We start from the raw sequence: 21,294 nt of genomic DNA, 5'->3' as shown, positions 1-21,294 counted from the left end.
AGAAATTTGGCTGTTAAAAGGTCAAAGTTCAACGATTTGACCTTTGACAACTCTACCAAACTCCTCCGTAAATTTTGGGTCTAAACACTTGAAATTTTAGATATTGGTTCCTTGGACATGGATCTAACTTAATAACTTGATTTGAGCCCAAAACAATAAATGTTAAGGGGTCATAATAGGGGTCAAAGTTTTTTAAAAAATTGACATCTGCGATCTCTACCAAATTACTCAGACAATTTCTTGTCTAAACATTTGAAATTTTACATAAAGGGTATTCAGATACGGCAAGCTTTTTAATCGGTTTAGGTCGAAAATTTGAGCTACCAATATATAAATGTATGTATGTATGTTTGCATGTCTGCCTAAAACTTTTAACAAAGGCGACAGATTTTCACAATATCAGTATCGTTTTTAAGCTCGACCTTTCAGACGACAAATATCGAAAAATTGGCTAAAAACATTAATTTCTTCACCTTCAACTGGGCACTTTTCTACAGGGAGGGGTTGCTTTTTTCGACGATATTGTAGAAAGTCATCCCCTCTTTTCGATTGTCTAGCTTTAATTTAAACCTATGTCACTTCCGGTTTGGCGGTGGTCGTAACAGCAAAGAGTTCACTTTTTTTTTTCATTCTTTCCCTACTTTGCGGTACAGGTTGGAGCCTTCCTTCCTACTACTACTTTTTTTTTTTTTGCTCAATATACACCTCCAAACACCCGGGCAACGCTGGGCTGAAATGCTAGTTAAAAATAAAAATGTTTGTTACTGATTTTTATTATCCTAAATTAAAAAAATTATTAAAATTTGCGAATAATATATTTTCATATTTGGACTTATATTCTTACATACATAAAATTATATATTATTACTTATAAGCAAAGTCAAAACAAGATGGCAACCTAATTTGACCGGATGTCATGTGATGTCATTTATTCAGATAATAATTTTAACATATTTCAAGCATGCTTTTTTCAAATTTATATGTGTTATACTAAGTGGATTTTAAATCAAAATTATTTCTTTTTAACAACAAAAAAAAAAAACAGCCATAAAACCATTTTTAATGCCTAAAGAAAATATTTTTCACATTCTGCTCTGGTCGCAACCTTTAACGTTTGTCAAAAAAAGTTCTGTTCGCTAAACATTTGAGTATCTACATACAATATGATTCAGAAATCTCAAAGTACTGAAATTCTTAGATAACTATTTTGCACAAGCACTAACATCTCTTACCCCCTCCTCTTTCCTATATATATGAATTTGATTGGTGACTCCAAATATGAATCTTACAGTTCTTTTTTTTTCTTTTTTTTCTTTTTCTATAACTAGATCAGGGTCACATTACATCCTATGATGTAAGGTTTTTGAAAGTTACTGACTTTTAGTTGTGCACATTCAACCAGACAGAAAATGCAACTTTCCTTTATATTGAAGATTAAAAAAAGAATAAATAAAAAGTTCAAACAAAACAAATGTTATTTTACTAATTCCTCCATAATGTTAATGTTAGAATATGTGTACTGTTTTTTTAATATTCCATTTGAGATGACAGTTTTGAGGGAACTTCATTTAATCATATTTTCTAAGTAGAATGATTTAAATTCTTATATTTGTTAAAGTAAATCTACATTTCATTAAGTTGACATTTGTTCGATTATTTTGATTGTGTTAAATTTTATGTTATTAGATATAATCAACATTGTTAGAATTTGTTTTATTTTATTCAGTTACAATATTAGCATTTTTGGCATAAAAATATTCTTGCTTACATGATTTATAAGAATCTATTCATTTAAGTGTAAAAACAAACAGTAACTTACTAAAAAAAGAACATTCATTTAAAATATTAATAGAAAAATTTGGCTAAAAGTTTTAATATTTTGAGAGGGTCTCAGACTGACTTGTTATTGTTTATCTTGCACAAACTATTAAATAGCATTTTAAGAGCTCCAGATAAGCATCTGTTAAATTTTGTTATGTAAAATAGATTCTTGTTTTGAATGTTATTTTTTGTCCTAAAATAAAATTCTAATTTACATTTTAAGTTTCAGCGTTTTAATCACTGGAGGCCATTTTTTTTTTTTTTTTTTGTATTTTCATTATTTTAATATTGTATTACATACAAAATGCAAACTTTTGATAAAAACACAAATTCTTTTTACCACCAAAATGAGTTTTAATGTTATTTAATGCTATTTTATTATTTTTCATCACAGTATGCTTGTGATATTACTGCTGAGGTTGTAGGTAAACCTTCTACAGATTTTTTTCAAGCAGCACTCAATGATCTTAATGTTCCAGCTAACAAGGTAATATCTTGTTTTTTTGTTTTATAACATCCTAAATAATTAATTTTTTCTTGCAATATTATGCAAGAATATTTTTGTTAAATGATTACATTTTCATGCAAAATATTTTGGATATTTGCATATTTTAAAAATGCAATTTAAAATATCTGTAATGATGTTATTTTACAGAGATTTACAGATTAGTATTTGGGAGAAGTATTTATATAAATATTTTAGTTTCCATTTTGTTGCCTTAATTATTTAAAACTATCTGGTTTTTCTTGCTTGCTATTGCTAAATAATTTAATTCTTGATCACTACTTGAAATCATTGAAACGAAACTAATCAATGAGAAAATGAAGACAAAACTATTATTGTTACCTCTCACTCTCTTGTTCACTCAGATATACACTATTAAAGAAGTATTACATTTTTCAAGCATTGCACTGGCACTACCAGATCAGGCTGTCTGAAGATATTGGCTTCCTGAGATGAAATGCACCTAACATTGATGCTTATTGCTTTTTCAATTTCTTTTTGCAAAACTTAATTATGTTCTGCAAGCCCAAAAACAAAAACAACCCCCTTTTTCCTTCTTCTCATTCCCTCTTTCTCTTTCTACCTCCCTCACTTCCTGACTGGTTTCTTAACTTAAAATGTACCAAACATTAATACTGTAACCCTTTTCCCATTGCAAAACTCATTCGGTGTCTGCAGGGCAGGGAACAGAATCAACAAAATCCACTATAAAACAACCAAACCAAACAATACAAACTAGCGATTGATATTACAAAAAGCTTGGAGAATAAAAACTTTCTACAAAATATCTGGATGCAACATGAATAACACAAAGGGGTTGATGTACTATGAAACAAAATGACTAAACCAAACATCACAATGAAAAGCTTGAAGAACTTGAAACATAAAAACTTTATACATTTAAAGGCCTTGTTAGTGAGGCTCCAGAATACACCGACCCCCCCCCCCTGCTGAGGGTAAAAGTCCCTCAATGAGGCCACCTGTTGATTGTAGATGGTGACCAGTAATGCTCTAGAATGGGATCCTGGTGGCTGAGCACTTCATGACCCGGGTTCAAGTGGCCATGAGTTTGCAACACTCCATTTTGGTCCTTATTTCGGCTAGGCAGGCGATCGGAGAAACCCAACCCCATCAATTGGCTAGTTCTTAATAACAGTAAACCCTCACAAAAAGAGATACAAATATATCACGCACACATATGCAAAAAAACATACTGATATAAGAAAGCAATGGCCAGAGCCAATCAGATCGTGAAACCAGATGTTACTGACAACAAACCTTTTTATTATACCTTGCTGAGGCCAAGGAAATAAGGAAATCATCACAAACAACTACACTCACTGTTTGAGTATATCATCCTTGTATCCCTGAGATTCTTGGGCAAATGGGTTTTACCCCGACTATCTTTCAATATAGGGCTCCAAGGAGGGTGAGGAGCAAGGATAATAAAAGAAAATAATACTTCATATGGCTTCCAAAAAAATCAAAAGACCTCATTCATATTCGAACACAGAAAGTGAGGAAGATGAAAATACAAACTTTCCTAAATATATAATCTTAGAATCGCAAGACAATATACAAATAATTAAAATGTCTCCATTCCTAATCAAAAAAATTATAAACAAAAACTAAGCACAAAGCAAATAAAAAAAAAATTTTTTAAATGGAACCTGACTTGTACAAGTATCTTCTAAAAATTGTGCTGAAAAAATGTTAACATGGACAAAGTTCCATGATATAAACATCAAAACTTACCCTCACAAAACCATCAACATGTCAAAAGGAGTCATCAAATGTCCAGAATTAAACAACTGCTCCTTAGAAGAAATAAAAACAAACCTAAAAAACAAAAATTTATTGACACCAAAAGAATCACAATAAAAAGAAATGAACAAACACATACATATTAACCTTCAATATTTCCACTCCACTAACTGAAATCAAAATTGGATATATTAACGTTAAAGTAGAAACATATATCCCCAAACCACTTCACTGCCTAAACTGCCAAAAATTCGGCCACTATAAAGAATACTGCACCAGGAAAACAGTATGCCCGAAATGTTGAGGTCGTAGTAATGAACACCAGGAAACAGAATGCCAAGAAATCTCTCCAGTATACTCACCTCTCTGCCAAAACTGGATCAGCTTTACCAAAGCCAGAAAAATCATTGAATCAGCCTCTACGACAGAAGCAGCTAGATTGTATGCAGATGCAATTAAAAATCAACCAAAAACAACAGAAAACGTAGAACTAAAGGGAATCAACGCCCTAATAAAGACATTTCAAGAATTAGTTGCGAGGAGGGTTGGGAGCAAGGATGATATGACTTCCAAACAAATTAAATATCCCATCCAGATTCAAGCATTTAGTGATGAAGATGAAAATATAAACTTTCCTGAATATATAATCTTAGAATCGCAAGACAATGTCTCCTTTCCTAATCAAAAAAATTATAAACAAAAATCTAAACACAACGCAAATAAAAAAATGAAAAAATGAACCTGACTTGTACAAGTATCTTCTAAAAATAGTGCCGAAAAAATGTTAACATGGACAAAGTTCCATGATATAAACATCAAAACCTACCCTCACAAAACCCTCAACACTACAAAGGAGTCATCAAATGTCCAGAATTAAACAATTGCTTATAATTGAAGAAATAAAAACAAACCTAAAAAATCAAAAAGTTATAGACACCAAAAGAATAACAATAAAAAGAAATGAACAAACACATACATATTAACCTTCAGTACTCGCACTGAATCAACTGAAATCAACATTGGATATATTAACATTAAAGTAGAAACATATATTCCTAAACTGCCAAAAATTCGGCTACTATAAAGAATACTCCACCAGGAAAACAGTATGCCCAAAATGTAGCAGTAACGAACACCAGGAAACAGAATGCTAAGGAAACATAAAATGCCCAAACTGTGGCAAGAACCCTCCAGCATACTCACCTCTCTGCCAAAACTGGATCAAAGAAAAAAGAATAAATGAATTAAAATATACAAAAACCTAAACTTTACTAAAGCCAGAAAGATCATTGAATCAACCTCGCGGGTACAACCAAAAACACAGAACTAAAGGGAATCACAACCTTAATAAAGATACTTCAAGAACTAGTTGAGGCATTGAGGGCCACCTTATGGCAACTGCAGTCAACTCAAGCTGTACTTGAAAATAACTCCCAAACAGCCGAAAGTAAAATCCCACCAGAACAAAACTTTCAAATAAAAACCCCACGGAAACTAATAACATCCCAAAACCAAAGAACAAATGCCTAGTACACCCCAGGAAGGGAAAAAAATCAGATCTCTCTCCAAACAAACAGAAAATAAATGAAACATCCAAAAAAGAAAGATCCCACCCCACGTCAAAAACAAGAACTACAGACCAGAATAAATTTAAAACCTTAGACATAATGAAAATAAACAACAGAACACCCACCCCCATAATCAAATAGTAGAAAACAACCACCCCTATTCTCAAAAAGATGAAAGGAAATCAAATACATAAAATTAAACTATGGCCAACAAAATAATCCAATAGAATTTCAGAAGTATAAAAGCCAACCGGAATGAATTACTTCTTCTTATAGCCGATCTCTTTTCTAGAATAATATGCCTACAAGAGACTTTTTTAAAAACCATCTGAAAATATCAATTTCCATAGCTTCACTGAGTACAACCACACAACAAATAACCCAAATAGAGCTTCTGGAGGAACATCCATTCTCATCAACAAAAACACAGCACAAAGCCAAATAAATCTTCAAACTAACTTACATAGAATGGTCACAATCTGTTCCATCTATCTACCCCCAAACGACCCTAATGATAGCATTACAAGTTGAATTTTCTTTTTAGATAATTGTTATTTTATTAACTTGCATGAAAAGAGCTATGTAAAAGATGCTTTAAGCTATTTGAATTATGCAAATACCATCAAAAGTTATGAGAATTTCAAGTGTTAAATTTAGGCTTTTTTCCGTGGATATTTTTCTTTAGAAAAAGTGAACTAAATTATGGATCTCACTATTTCAAGAAATTCGGTAATTTCGCCACCATTTATTTTTCAAGCTATTCTCATGAAACTTCGTACTCTTATGTAAAATTGTGTGCTCTTTCTGATTATGTGGTCAAATCTGATGTATCTTTTTACCATAATTCATGAATTATAAATTAAGATGTACAAATTTAAATTTTATTCAAACTGGCGCATGGTATCATACAGTGGGTGTCTATTCATGAACAAAACTAAGTATTATAGTAGTATTTAAGTATAGCTTTATTGAGAGTAGGTATTTACCTGCCTCCCCACCAAAGGAGAGCTTAATCTGGGGTATAGTCATTGAATGCCCAAAGACCGGTATTTACTACTTCCCTCAAAGAAGAGAAAAAATTGAATAGATATGAATTAATCTCAGAAATAAATTGAAGAAAATTTTTCACATAGATTGTAGATTTCTGTAAAAGATGGAAATTCTCATAGTTAACCAGAAATGCATTTTGGGACCAGTCCAATTTTCAATTTTGTTAATCCACTCTATCTGGCTCAAAATATACCCCTATTTTCTGAGATGCAACCATAAATCGTACTCTACATGAATCCTTGATGTAGCCTTCACAGTACCAGGAATCCTGATAAGCAACAACTATATATTCATAAGTTGATGATAATTTTCATCATTTCTATTCTGTTGTTTTACTGAAAATTCAACTATGTAAACAAAGAAATAAAACGGTAATTTTTTACCTTGTTTCCACCTTAACATTTAAAATGATTACTTTTATAGGTTTTAGGGCATTCTGAAAACGAATATCGCATTTAAATTTTCTGCAAATAAGTAGTTTTCTGGATATTAAGCAATGTCATTTCTTATGTTATTGCTGGTGGCTATCCTGGAGCACACAAACACAACCCTGAGAAAATGACATTGCTTAATATCCGGAAAGCTATTTATTTGCAGAAAATTTTAATGTGATATTCGTTTTCAGCATACCCGAAAACTTTAAAAGGTTGTCATTTTAAAAGAAAAAAATGCTAAGGTGGAAACAAGGTAAAAATTTACAAAAATGCATCACAATGAAGTTCTTTATCGAACTGCCTTATTATTATTACTATTATTGTTGTTGTTATTATTTAGATATCTTCAGTTAAATAAAAAACGGTTTTGAAAAAATTCGAAAAAATGGTCTTGACAATTAGTTAAAAATAAAAAAATTTATACAAAATACTATTAGAAACCCACCCGATAAATGTCACAAGGACATTTATTGGTTGGGTTTCTAATAGTATTTTGTATAAATGTGACCATTTGCCAATAACATTAGAACACTTTGGTCCTGAAATAACCTCAAAAATTCCTCACTGGAACCTTAAAAAACTGAAATATTCAAATTATTTTGCAAGCATAAACTCGTACCTTGAAAACATGAGAAAGACCTGATTACGATCATCTCAATAGCTGAGGAATTCATACCTAAAACAAAATCATCAGCCAAGTATAATCGGCTCTGGTTTAATGATGATTGCAAAAAGTCTATCTGGCTATGACTTGCTGGATTAAGAAAATTCAACAACCAACCAACTACTCAAACAACTTTAAAATATGCAGGGTCAAAGCACACTGAACAATAAAAGAAGTCAAATGGGAATCATGGAAGAATTTTGTGTCCAAAATCAATAATAATACCAAAATTCAAAACCATATGAAATATGATATGGAAAATATCAGGAAAAAACACCAGTTCCCCTTTCACCTTTGTATAAACAATAACAAAATAACACAAAAAAAGAACATGGCCAACATGCTTGCAGATACTATTGTAAATAATTCATCATCAAAATATTACAATAAAAAATTCTAGACTATTAAACAGGAATCAGAAAAAATAAACTAAACTTTAAAAGTAATAATGAGGAAGAATGCAACAAACCTTTTACCATTCATGAATTAAAGGATTCATTAAAAAAAAAGCCAATAACAGATGAGATAACATATGAATTCCTAAAACAACTACCAGATGAACCATTAAAATATTTACTTTCCATTCTTAATGACGTCTGGATCAATGGCAATTTTCCAGCCATATAGAAATAAGCCACAGTCATTCCCATACCAAAACCAGGAAAAGATGCATCTGACTCTTCCAATAGCACTAACAAGCTCTATATGCAAGAGAATGGAGAGAATGGTAAACACGACTAATTTGGTTTCTTGAAATTAATAAAATAATATCCTTGAATGCGTAAACCAATGTGTGAATTGTTCACTATATATCAATGATTTTCTAATTGCATATAGCTCAAGGCATATCCACAATTGAGCATCAACTTCAACAATGCATCGACCAATAAAAAAAATGGACAACTGAGAATGAATTCAAATTTTCCACTGACAAAACAAAATGCATGTGTTTTTGTCAGCTTAGAAAACTGCACCCAAATTCTCTTTTAAAACTGGATGATACCCAGATTCCTGTTGTAGATAAGCATAAATTCTTAGACAAAAGACTTACGTTCATTCTTCACATCAAACACCTAAAAAATGTAACAAAACTCTCCAGCTAACGTGAGTCATTGCTCACACAGATTGGGGAACAGACAGACAAACTCAATTGAAATTATATAGATCACTAGTGCGATCAAAACTAGATTACGGCAGCTTCATTTACAGTGCCACTTTTGTCATTGAAATTGATGAAATTGCCCATTTTTTAATCAAATCGATTGACTCAGTGTACCAGGAGGAAGCTTCATATGCCTCTCCGCAGTGACGTAGACGCAATACGGTGTAGTTTATTAATTGTACATAATCTAATGTTGATTTTATAAAATTATCTGTAAATAATGGCTTCGCTTAAAGTTTAAAATGCAATAGTCACGTATCATGGTTCAATTGTGCTCTAAAAAGAAATATTCATTTTGAATGCATCCCTGCCTTAGAAAAGAATCTACAGCTGATTTTATAGACTGGGCCTTTCCACTTGTGCAGTGATAAAACTTCTCCGTGATGGTGTTACCTTTGGTAAAAATCAGACTTCCTTCTTTAATCAGATTTTTTTCGATTATCGATACTTCTCAGATGCATTTCAATTCTAAATTTACATAAGAACGCTCCCAGACATCTCAGTGTGAAATTTTTTAAAAATTAGTCCAGCCATTTCCGGGTCCAGGAACTTTCTCTCTCTCTCTCTCTCTCTCTCTCTCTCACACACACACACATACAAAAGTTCTTTTATTTAATAGTAGATAGATAAATAGATATAAATGTGTGTGTTGAAACTTTTTCATCCTAATTGCTATGCAATTATGCACAATACAGAAAATATTCATAAATAGAATTGAGAGTAATAGTTAAATTATCCTATAAAAAAACTTATGAATAATTCTTGAAAATTGTTTTTACAAAAGAATATTTAAATTAGTTAACCTTTATGAAGTCACTTACATAACCATGATTGTGTATTTTAAGAAGATAGTTTTAATCATTTTTAAATAGAAAAAATAGGCTTTTAGTATTAAAAATAGGCTTTAGTCAGTGTAACAAAAAAATCAACTTTATATGTGTATAAATATTTCTTCATTATTTCTTTCTCTTGCTTTATTGTTTTACATAATTTTGTGAATGTGTGGTTTAGAAATGCATAATATTATTAAGTAAGATTCAACTTGGTTATTTTGCAAAATGCTTAATGCCTTTGTTTTTTTAATAATTTTTTTTCTGATATTTTTAACATACAAATTTATTTTACTTCAAATAGAAAAGCAGTGTTTTATTTTTAAATTACTAAATAAACATTAAGGGTAGTAATTATATTCAATTATGAGTTCTTTTTCTTGACTTGTTCAAACATCAACATACTAATACAATTATGTGACTTTATATGTAGTTCTATCTGTTGACTACATTAATTACTTTTTGATTATTAGTTGATTTTTTTTTAATTTACTAAGATAATAGGATATTACTGAAGAATTTTTTTTATATTTTCATGTAATAGGAAATATATTTAAAAAAAACAAACTATAAAATAAACAATAATAAAAAATAAAATGCTACTTGCTAATTAAGTTTTCGAGAAGTTATTAATAACATGTGAACAGTTTAAAACCGCTATTTTCTTTGTAACAAACCAAATGCTGTCAGTTTGCTCCACCAGCAAAACTGTATATAAAAATAAAATTCTTTCTTTTTTTTTTTGTTTCATATTGTTGATTTGTTATACAAGACTTCAATAGTCAGTTAACAGAAAATCACCTCAAATTGGCCACTTGACACTGACCGTTATGTTGAAAGTGTTATATCTATGCCTGCTTTCCAGAATTCTTTTGATCAATATACAGGTATCGATTTCTATCTAATCTCCTGCCTCAGGATTATATTAAATTGCTGGTATGCTTCATTTTTCTGTCTGGTTACAGGACACTTTGACTAATCAAACTGGTCCACATAAGTTGTTCTTGTGAAATTGTTTGGCTGTTTAACTAACTTTACAAGTCCAATTTTAGACTTAATCAATCCAGACACCATTTAACTTTTCAAACATATGTTTGTCATCACACAGAAATGAGCCTACTGACTAACGTCCTTTTCCTAGCCAGTCTCTTGCGATCAATTTGTTGTTGGGACAAACTCTTTAGTTCCAGTCTGCCAAACTGCTCCTTGACCGCAGTGCAATGCAACAAAAACTTTCATTATTGAAGAAATAAATGAACCAAACTTCAATACCAATGTTTCTGAGTCATGTTTTTGCCAAAGGGGAAAGAATTGCTATTTTTGAGGTCAGTCTATCCATGTAAAATGTATCATTAGCAAGCTTTTGAGCTTGAAATAGATTTTTTGTTTGTTTGTTTTTGACTGTTTACATTAAGTGGCTTTATGTACTGTCTGAAGCGATTTCTATAATAATTCAAACTTGTGATTCTATTCTGCCTTAAATAACTCATAGATGGTTGATATGCTGTGAACCAATTAAACCTTAACCGTAGTAGCATAAGTGGTTCTCACGCTACAACCAGAGCTTGAACAAGTTAGATGAAATTTTAGTATCCATATTTAAATAAAGTATAACTGGAAATTTTTGTTTCTATTTTAAGGTTGTGATGATTGGTGATGACATAGTAAACGATATTGGAGGTGCTCAAGCTGTTGGAATGAAGGGTGTTTTAGTTTCTACTGGAAAATATAGGTAAGTTTCAAATGAACAAACTGTCTTTCAATATATTATTTAATAGTTTTTTGAAGACCAAGATAATTCTATTGCATTTTTTTGGATAACTTGTTTAAATTAAATGCTTTGTAATCATATATAACAATTGAAGTACACATTTTTTGCTATAAAAATATATTTACTTACATTTCTGAGTAAATTCCTTTTTATCTTTAAAATGATTTAATTATGTGTCTTATATAAATGTTAGGTCAAATGCTTCTTAGACAAAAGAAAAATTCAGATTATCCTTGATGGATGTATTCAAATCAATGTCTGAAATTTTAGAAAATGAATTCCAGTCTGTCGTGGAATAGGGATGTAAATGGATGGTAACATTTAATACTAAGACAAAGCTCCTTTAAGCTTTTCAACCATCAATTGTCATGACTAATAACTCTCTACCTGAGAGTTCATCATTCAAAATTCTCAACCTAATATTCACAGCTAAAATGAATTGGAACAAATACATTGCCAAGGTTGCTGCAAAGAAGAAAACTTCTCACACATACCAGCATCATATATCTCTATAAAGCCATTTGCATGGGATATTGTTTCCAGATTTAGACTTGTGCTCCAACCACTAATCTCTTCTTCTTGGACAAGGTGCAAAAAAAAAAGAGTTTCTAACCAAATAGACCCAACACTGTCTACCAAGCTCCAGCATCTGTCCCATCACTGCAGTGTGGCATCCCTCTGCTTGTTTTACAAGTACTTCCATGAAATGTATTCTATTGAACATAGTATTTGTACTTCATCCATGAAAATAACTAGCAGCAAAATCCCACCACTTTAGAGATGCTCAGAAGCTTGTAAAAATTCTAATTGCATAGCTTCTTTCTTCAGACCACTTCATTTTGGAATTTCTTTTCTGTTTTCCTGATTGTACAAACATGCAGGAATTTAAATGTAATGTGAACAAATATCTTGCTGCACAACTCCCCAATTAGGATGCGCCCTATAAATCTGACTCCTAATCACAGAAGCCCCATACATTTCAGTGAAAACATACTTTATTTGAAATGAATCTGTTATACCGGCCTTCCTTGAACAGAGGAATTTACACCGATTAGCACTATAAATAGCGCTAGTAATTCCAACACTGGTGAGAGAGATGCGACTGCATTTCAACTGCTAGCCGAGTGCCCAGCAGATATACATGCTTTCCTATCTTTGTACATTATTGTTAATACATTCGTTCCTTAACCGAACTTCAACTTGATTGTTCTTATTTTCACTATTGTTCCACTGTTATGTAATGAATGGCTGGAACCATCATACATAACTGAAAAGAAAAAACTTTAATAAAAGATTTAAAAGAGTGGGCATCGAATAATCGATTGTCTACCGGTTGAAAAGAGGAAGGGCTTACGTCATAAACAGAGAAATCGGACGACGGTTTTTTTGTTTACAAAACAAAGAAACGTGACATTCCTCGTAAGCTCTGGAATTACAGATATTGGCATGAGTGGGTAATTCACGTGTCGCTGCGTTGAAGACAAAATCGAATGATTTTCTGAGGTCAAAACGTGACTTAAGAACACATGTATCAACCGATTGACAGGACGCGTGGATAGAAAAAACAAAGCGACAAAATGCCAATAAAAACGGTGAATCAGCAGAGCAGAGAGTGCAGAGAGAGAAGAACACGGAACAGCATGTGTTGCTGAAGACCTGATTGTTGAAGCGTCATTTTCCCTCCTCAGAGCACTGTGAGAAAACTGCTAACTGTGAACTTCAGAACCACCAAAAGAAAAAAGACGATTTGTTTTAAATTGTAACTATATTGTAAAATATAATTTTATACAAAAACAAACACAATTGTGACTTACGTCTCTTAATGCATATTTTTAAGTTACAGCTGATCGTTCTAAGTCGTCAACCGCTTTGTTTTCAGGTTCAACGTTGTTATGACATTTTTGACAATTGACGAGAGGCAAGATAAGGAAAAAGTGCCAGTCTAAGGTGAGATAACTCACTAGTCTTAACTCGTTGTCATCACAACCGCTTAGTAAACAAGTGAACCTACGGACGATCGACGTAACTAAAACTGCTATGTACCGCAGCCAGGGAGTCCTACGCACTATTACGATTTCCCAACCTGGGAGCCACCCCATAATACAACATAGTATTAATTGGTGCCTTGATGACCAGTTCACTCCGCAAGAGTGATAAGTAAGAACTTTTTAACAAAAACAAAACTAAACAAAAAGAACTCTTACACAAAAAGAAATTGGTTACCACATACACAACAACAAAGAAGAAGAAAAAAAAAACACAACGTGAATCAATCGACGAAGAGAAACGCGAACGCAGAAGCAAGAAAAAGAAGAAGAAAGAACACTGGACCTGAGGAAAAGCAAAGGTTAGTTGATTTTTTCAATATTTTTCTAAACCTCGGCTCTTAAAAAAGTTTTGTTAAAAAAAAAAAAAAAAAAAAAAAAAAAAAGTTAATATATATTTCTTTTCTTTCTTCTTTCTTTCTTGTATAATTTTGAAAATAATTGTAAAAGATGGAACAGCAGTTTTTCACAGATTTCGCTCAGATCCTAGGGGCTGAACTACACAATGTAGGGAAGGCCATTTCGAACTCTCTGAGGGGGGAGGCGTTGTTATCAAAAATAAAACCATTAGACACTAGACGATCGCAGGAATACAGAAGATGGCTAAATGATATAGATAAATACACTAGAATAGTTAGCCAAACAGAGGAAGAAAAATGCCAATTAGCATTAATTACGACGGCTGGCCAAATAGGACAGTTTGTTTCAGGACTACTAGCCAACAATGAGAGTGTGGCATGGGTAGACTTGAAGCGAGCTCTAGATAATTATTTTGGAGTCCAGGCAGATCCTACCAAGTTTGTTAGGGAGTTAGCAAATATTAAGCAGGGTAGAAGCGAAACTGTGCAGGACTACATGCAGAGGTTAGTGCACTTGGCTATAGGTTCGTATGGTAGTCTAGATACGAACAATGAAGTAATAAAAAGTCAAGTGATAGGTTTCTTCATCGAGGGGCTATATGACAGACAAGTCAAAATCGCTGTCATGAGGGAAGAACCATCGGACCTCAAGGTAGCCTATGAAAAGGCCCTAATCGAGGAACGGTGGCAAACCCGCATAAGAGGCAATGACCAAGAAGAAGAACCTATGGAAATAAATTATAGTGGGCGCCAGAGGAATATAGAAGCGATAAGGAAAAAAAGATTCCCAGAGCCAGATAGGGGGCAGAGGAATTATAGAGGATTTAATAGGGGACCCGGCTTCAAGGCAAGAGAAACAGAGCGCCCTTGGCCGGAGATTAAGTGTTACAATTGCGGCAGAAAAGGCCATATAGCCAGGAACTGCACCTTCCCTAAGTCGGGAAACGAGCAGACCCCACTCGCAAGACGCCCAGCGAGAGGAAGAGGGGTGAACAGTCAAAGATCATAGGACATATGGGCGCCGCTAATTGCATCCCTATTAAGATAGAGAAAAATAAGTTTAGGGCTTTAGTAGATACTGGCGCCGAAATTTCTGTAATAAAAAGTACTGTATTAGAAAGTCTCAGAGAGAAGCCTGAGATAAAGAAAATAGAGATGAATTTAAGGACTGCAAACGGGTCACCTCTCATAGTGCAAGGAGTGGCGCGTTTACAAATTAAAGTAGGAAGCCAGTACATTCGACATGATTTTGTAGTGACGAAAAACCTTAAAAGGAACGTCATATTGGGCCGAGACTGGCTCAAGCAAAATAGTGTTAGAATGTACTTTGATTTAGGAGCAATCCGATTAGGCAGCGAGTACATAGCGCTGCAAGAGGAGGCTTATATTTCGAGTATAGTTAGATTAAGGCACAATGTCACCCTGAAACCGCAGCATTTACATGCGTGCACAGCTCGTGCCGAAATGAGAAATGGTCAGGGTTTAGATTACGAAGTAGTGCAGATAGATAAGGGCTTCCTAAGTGATCTAAGTGGTGTATCCGTAGCGAACACGGTAGTTAAAATTAAAGGTAGGAAAAGTTTTCCCTTGCTAATTATGAATAACACGAACCAGACAGTAAAATTAAAGAAAGGTTACAAGATAGGTAGATGTAGAAGAACAGAAGTAGTAATGGCAATATCAAAGCCAAATAAACAAAAGAAGTCGGGAAACAAAAGTAACCTCAACGGCATAAAAGTGCCGGAAGAAATGAGGAAAGTTTTAAATAAAGTCCTGCAACGAAATACTGATTTATTCGTCACAGAGGATAGATATTTAGGCCGGACTGACACAGTAGAGATGAGGATCGATACAGGAAAAAACGATCCCATAAAGAAAAACCCGTATAGAACACCTCTCAAACAACGAGAAGAAGTTAATGTAGCACTAGAGGAAATGCTACAGGCAGGGGTGATAGAAAGGTCAAACAGTCCGTGGAGTTTCCCGATAGTTTTGGTAAAAAAGAAAGACGGAACAAAGAGGTTCTGTGTAGATTTTAGGGCCCTGAATAAGATAACAAAGAAGTATGCCCGAGCGCTACCAGTAATTGATGATATACTGGCCTCGCTTGGGTCAGCAAAATATTTCTCAAAGTTGGACTTGAAATCAGGGTATTGGCAGGTAAAGTTGAACGAAAAAGATAAAGAGAAAACTGCGTTCACCTGTCATAGAGGACTGTTCCAATTTAATGTAATGCCATTCGGACTTGCTAACGCTCCGGGAGTGTTTCAAGAGCTAATGTCCGTAGTGTTACAGGGACAGGAAGAATTCGCCGTGCCTTATTTGGATGATATTTTGATATTCTCCAAAACAAAGGAGGAACATGTTAGGCATATAGAAAAGGTGTTAGGTAGTTTACGTAGGCATAATTTAAGGTTAAAGGCGGCGAAGTGTGAGTTTTTCGGCAAGGAAGTGCAATATCTGGGATTCCGAGTAAGTGAGAAAGGTATCCAGCCGGAGGGGGACAAGGTTAAAGCAATTCAGGCAATTGCGACCCCAACCACTGTGAAGCAGGTTAGATCCTTTATAGGCATGACATCCTATTACAGGCGATTTATCAAGGATTTTTCTGTAATCGCCGAACCGTTAATTCGGTTAACTAGGAAGCATGCACGTTTCTGTTGGGACGATGCGTGTCAGTCTGCTTTTAATCGATTGAAATCGAAGCTTGCAGAGATGGTGATGCTGGCATACCCGGACACTAACAAAGGATACAGGTTATACACGGATGCCTCCGATTATGCGATCGGAGCAACCTTGTCTCAAATGGTCTACGACCCGGAGGAGGGTCGGGAGATAGAGAAACCCATTTATTTTCTATCTCATAAGTTGTCTGATACCCAGACTAGATGGTCAACAATAGAGAAAGAAGCATATGCGATTCACTATGCCTTAAACAAGTTGAATCACTACTTGCATAGTGCTACGTTCACCATCTACACGGATCACAGACCATTGGAGTACTTGCTGAAATCTCCGATACAGAATAGGAAGATACAGACGTGGGCATTAAGTATGGCTGGCTATGATTGCACCATACAGTACCTAAAAGGAAAAGATAACGTCTGTGCGGATCTCTTATCCCGTGCGGTAAATGCGAGTCGGGATGAAGATGATCCTCCAGTAGAAATAGATGATAGGAATTACACGGTGAGTGCGATAAACTCTAATCGTTTTGAACCAAGAGAGTTTGTATCGCATAAGGATGACGAAGGCTCACCGGTAGTAAGCGAGCGTCCTACACTATCAGGTTTGGATATGTGTAAAGAACAAGACGCCGATAGTCAGATCGTCGAATTAAAGAAACGGATGAGGAGCGGTAAAACGTCCAAGATGGAAGAAAAAAAGTACATCATAATGGACGATATCGTATATTATTTATCGCAACCCGACGACGATCCTTTAGTTAGATTATATATTCCGTCTCATTTGAGGATGAAGGTATTGAAACAATACCATGATGAGAATGGTCATATGGGTGTGGAGAAAACGTTCCACTCCATTAAACAGAAGTATTTCTGGCCTGGTTTGTTCAAGAAGGTAAACGAACACATAGGGAAGTGCGTCCCATGCCAGACCAGAAATTTGAGGAAGCAACAACCTCAAATGCAGGAGACCGACATGCCTTCTTTTCCTTTTGCTAAGATTGCATTGGATATTTCCGGACCCTATCCGAGGACTTTGTCAGGCAATCAATACATAGTCACTTTCATCGACATGTATAGTGGTTGGCCTGAGGCTTTCGCTGTACCTAATAAAAAGGCAGAGACAGTGGTGCATCTCTTAATTGAGGAAATATTTCCCAGATTTGGTGCACCATTGCAGTTACTTACGGATAACGGACCGGAGAACGTCAATGGGATCATGAAAAGGGCTTTAGAAGAGCTTAATGTTGATCACGTGACCACCTCATTTTACCACCCGCAAAGTAACGGGAAAATAGAAAGATTCCATAGGACGATGCATGACGTACTAGCAAAGAAAATAGGGGACAATGACCGTTCATGGGACATGTACTTGAACCAGATGCTGGCTGCTGTAAGGTTTCATGTCAGCGAAACAACAAAGTACTCCCCCTATTATTTGCTCTATAATAGAGACGTTGTCTTGCCGTTAGACAACATACTGAGGCCGCGTAGAATTTACTACGGGGAAGAGGATCATGAGATCGCTCTGCAGGACATGCATCGGACCTTTACATTAGTCAGGAACAATGTAAAGAGAGCTAGGAAGAAAATGATAGATAGGGCCAACGAGAAAACAAAAGCAGTCGATTTTCAAGTTGGCGACTTAGTTTATTATAAAAATAATAGAAAAAAGGGAAAGCTAGACGTAAGATGGTCTCCATATTACGTAATAATAGAGAAGACGGGACCAGTCTCGTATAGAATTAGAAGCCAACTGACGGGGGCAGTAACAAAAGCCCATGGGGAACACCTTCGGAAAGCAGAACTGGAGGAATGGGATATCCCCAACAAGCAAGAGGGCTGTAGAAAAACAACCCTGTCAGCACCGGTAGAGGATAGTAGTTCAGATCAAGAATCCTCGAGTGGGGAGGAAGAAAATTATCCCCAACAGAGCAATCGCCATCAACGAGAATCCCCAAGTCAGGAAAACAGGGTCCCGTTGATGGAACGGAAAATAATCACGCGTAGCATGACGGCTGAAAGGGCTAAAGAAGTTGATGAAATATGGAAGGAAGATATATATAACTTAGTGCCCAGGTCGTACAGAGTTGATTATGATAGTAGGGATCAGCCAACCGTAACTAGGGCTAGCACGGGGGTTGGGAACTCAGGTTATAATCGAACTGCGGGTCGGGAGCGCGGAACAGGATGTTTGGAGTGGTTAAGAAAATTACTCTGTTGATGTTAGGCAACATCCTTATCATAGGGAGTTCGGAGTTGCCACCAATATTTAGGATCCTGGCGTTCTGGTCGAAATTTTTGTACTATATGCTGCCCACATTTTAAACAAGTCATTAAAATGTAAGACTCGTATTTAGTTAATTAGTAATATTAATTAAAGAGCCGAGGTCGTGGAGAATATTGGACAAATCGACCACTTCGGTAAAATTGGTAAATTTGCAGCGTATATTTTGCTGTTAAGTGCGGCCGATGCACTTATACCGAAGAAGACCTTATGCTTTTCTTGTTGATGTTTATTTTTATTTTATTTTTTTTTTCTAAGTTAAACGGAAAAAAAAAAAAATACAGTAAAAGAGATGAAAAAAAATTGTGACATTAAAAAAAACATTATTGGAAATGTCGATGGACCGATAGACGATTAAAAAAAAAAAAAAAAAAAAAATGGTTAATGGAGGGGTGTTATGTAATGAATGGCTGGAACCATCATACATAACTGAAAAGAAAAAACTTTAATAAAAGATTTAAAAGAGTGGGCATCGAATAATCGATTGTCTACCGGTTGAAAAGAGGAAGGGCTTACGTCATAAACAGAGAAATCGGACGACGGTTTTTTTGTTTACAAAACAAAGAAACGTGACATTCCTCGTAAGCTCTGGAATTACAGATATTGGCATGAGTGGGTAATTCACGTGTCGCTGCGTTGAAGACAAAATCGAATGATTTTCTGAGGTCAAAACGTGACTTAAGAACACATGTATCAACCGATTGACAGGACACGTGGATAGAAAAAACAAAGCGACAAAATGCCAATAAAAACGGTGAATCAGCAGAGCAGAGAGAGCAGAGAGAGGAGAACACGGAACAGCATGTGTTGCTGAAGACCTGATTGTTGAAGCGTCATTTTCCCTCCTCAGAGCACTGTGAGAAAACTGCTAACTGTGAACTTCAGAACCACCAAAAGAAAAAAGACGATTTGTTTTAAATTGTAACTATATTGTAAAATATAATTTTATACAAAAACAAACACAATTGTGACTTACGTCTCTTAATGCATATTTTTAAGTTACAGCTGATTGTTCTAAGTCGTCAACCGCTTTGTTTTCAGGTTCAACGTTGTTATGACATTTTTGACAATTGACGAGAGGCAAGATAAGGAAAAAGTGCCAGTCTAAGGTGAGATAACTCACTAGTCTTAACTCGTTGTCATCACAACCGCTTAGTAAACAAGTGAACCTACGGACGATCGACGTAACTAAAACTGCTATGTACCGCAGCCAGGGAGTCCTACGCACTATTACGATTTCCCAACCTGGGAGCCACCCCATAATACAACACCACGACACAACAGATTGGCGACAAGGAATCGAAACGACCATCACTGCAGAGAATCACCAAAAGTGATTGAAATAAAAATTTGTAAAATCTTTACGGCAGAACACCTTCGTCATTTCAACAGATATTTGGATACGCAAGGATTAACAGCAAATTAATTACTACAATAGTAATTTGGCGATGGGGAAAAATCTTGCTACCAAAATCTACAGCGAAAAACGCGAATGTTGTCAATTATTTAATAATTGAACACACTTACCAAGTGTTTTAGAAAGGGAAAAGGGTTAATTTTTTTCTTCACCAGAAGCCATTTTTCCTACGGTAAAGATTTTCTTCTGCAAAGTTAAATGTCCAAAACTAACTAGCAAATACCGTGTAAGCTTATCGTTATTTCAATAACATCTGGGATTTGAAAAAGAAAAAAACACGTTTGACTTTGTCAAGAGAAAAAGAGACCATGAAAAATAATTATTCGCGTACGTCATTTGTGCTTAGCAAACACGTAAAGAATCAATTCATTTTTTGCAAAAGGCAAAGAGGGTAAAAAAAAAAGAAAAAGTTTCCCATACGAATTTGTTAGATATTTAAAGCGACGGATTTTATTTTTGCTACGTAAAAACATGTGCAAATAAAAAAAATGTTAAACAGATGTTATTTCGCTGGATTGTTTCTAGTAAGACTAGAAATATAGCATTCAACAAATTAAGTTACAAAAGGACTGCTAAACTGTTGTTCTTCAAACAAAGAATTGGGAAAGAAAACTTGATTGATTTTTTTTTTTTTAATACAAGCGTATTTTATTTAATACAAGCGTAAATTGTAAACTGAATTCGTATGATGGATGCGAAATTCAAAGATTCACTGTTGGAATTGTTCCAATTCCAGGCAGAGCAAAATCTTGCGTTGCAAAAGCAGCAAATTCAACAACAAGTAGAAACAGAAGAGAAATTTGAACAAGCATTTGAAGAAAAAATGCTGCTTCAACAACAGAAACGCTTCGAGGAAATATTGATGAAAACACAGGAAGAACAAAGAAAAATTCTTGAGGTGACACAGTTAACTAAAGCGGACGATAATCATAA

The 21,294-nt window shown here is 34.6% G+C and overlaps 1 protein-coding gene across 1 annotated transcript in view; it reads left to right on the top strand.

Moving 5' to 3' along the window:
* The window catches only part of LOC145245997 (phospholysine phosphohistidine inorganic pyrophosphate phosphatase-like), a 120,467-nt gene that overhangs the window by 94,698 nt on the left and 4,475 nt on the right, over positions 1-21,294 (top strand). The window contains exons 5-6 of the mRNA XM_080107793.1: positions 2,216-2,308; positions 11,439-11,530. Coding sequence (XP_079963919.1) covers positions 2,216-2,308; positions 11,439-11,530 — 185 coding nt within the window. The remainder of the gene's footprint in view (positions 1-2,215; positions 2,309-11,438; positions 11,531-21,294) is intronic.

The sequence above is a fragment of the Euprymna scolopes genome, chromosome 23, assembly GCF_053919585.1.
Source record: "Euprymna scolopes isolate OS-2025 chromosome 23, ASM5391958v1, whole genome shotgun sequence".
In the NCBI taxonomy this organism is placed as follows: Eukaryota; Metazoa; Mollusca; class Cephalopoda; order Sepiida; family Sepiolidae; genus Euprymna; species Euprymna scolopes.
This window is presented reverse-complemented; position numbering and strand designations above follow the sequence as displayed.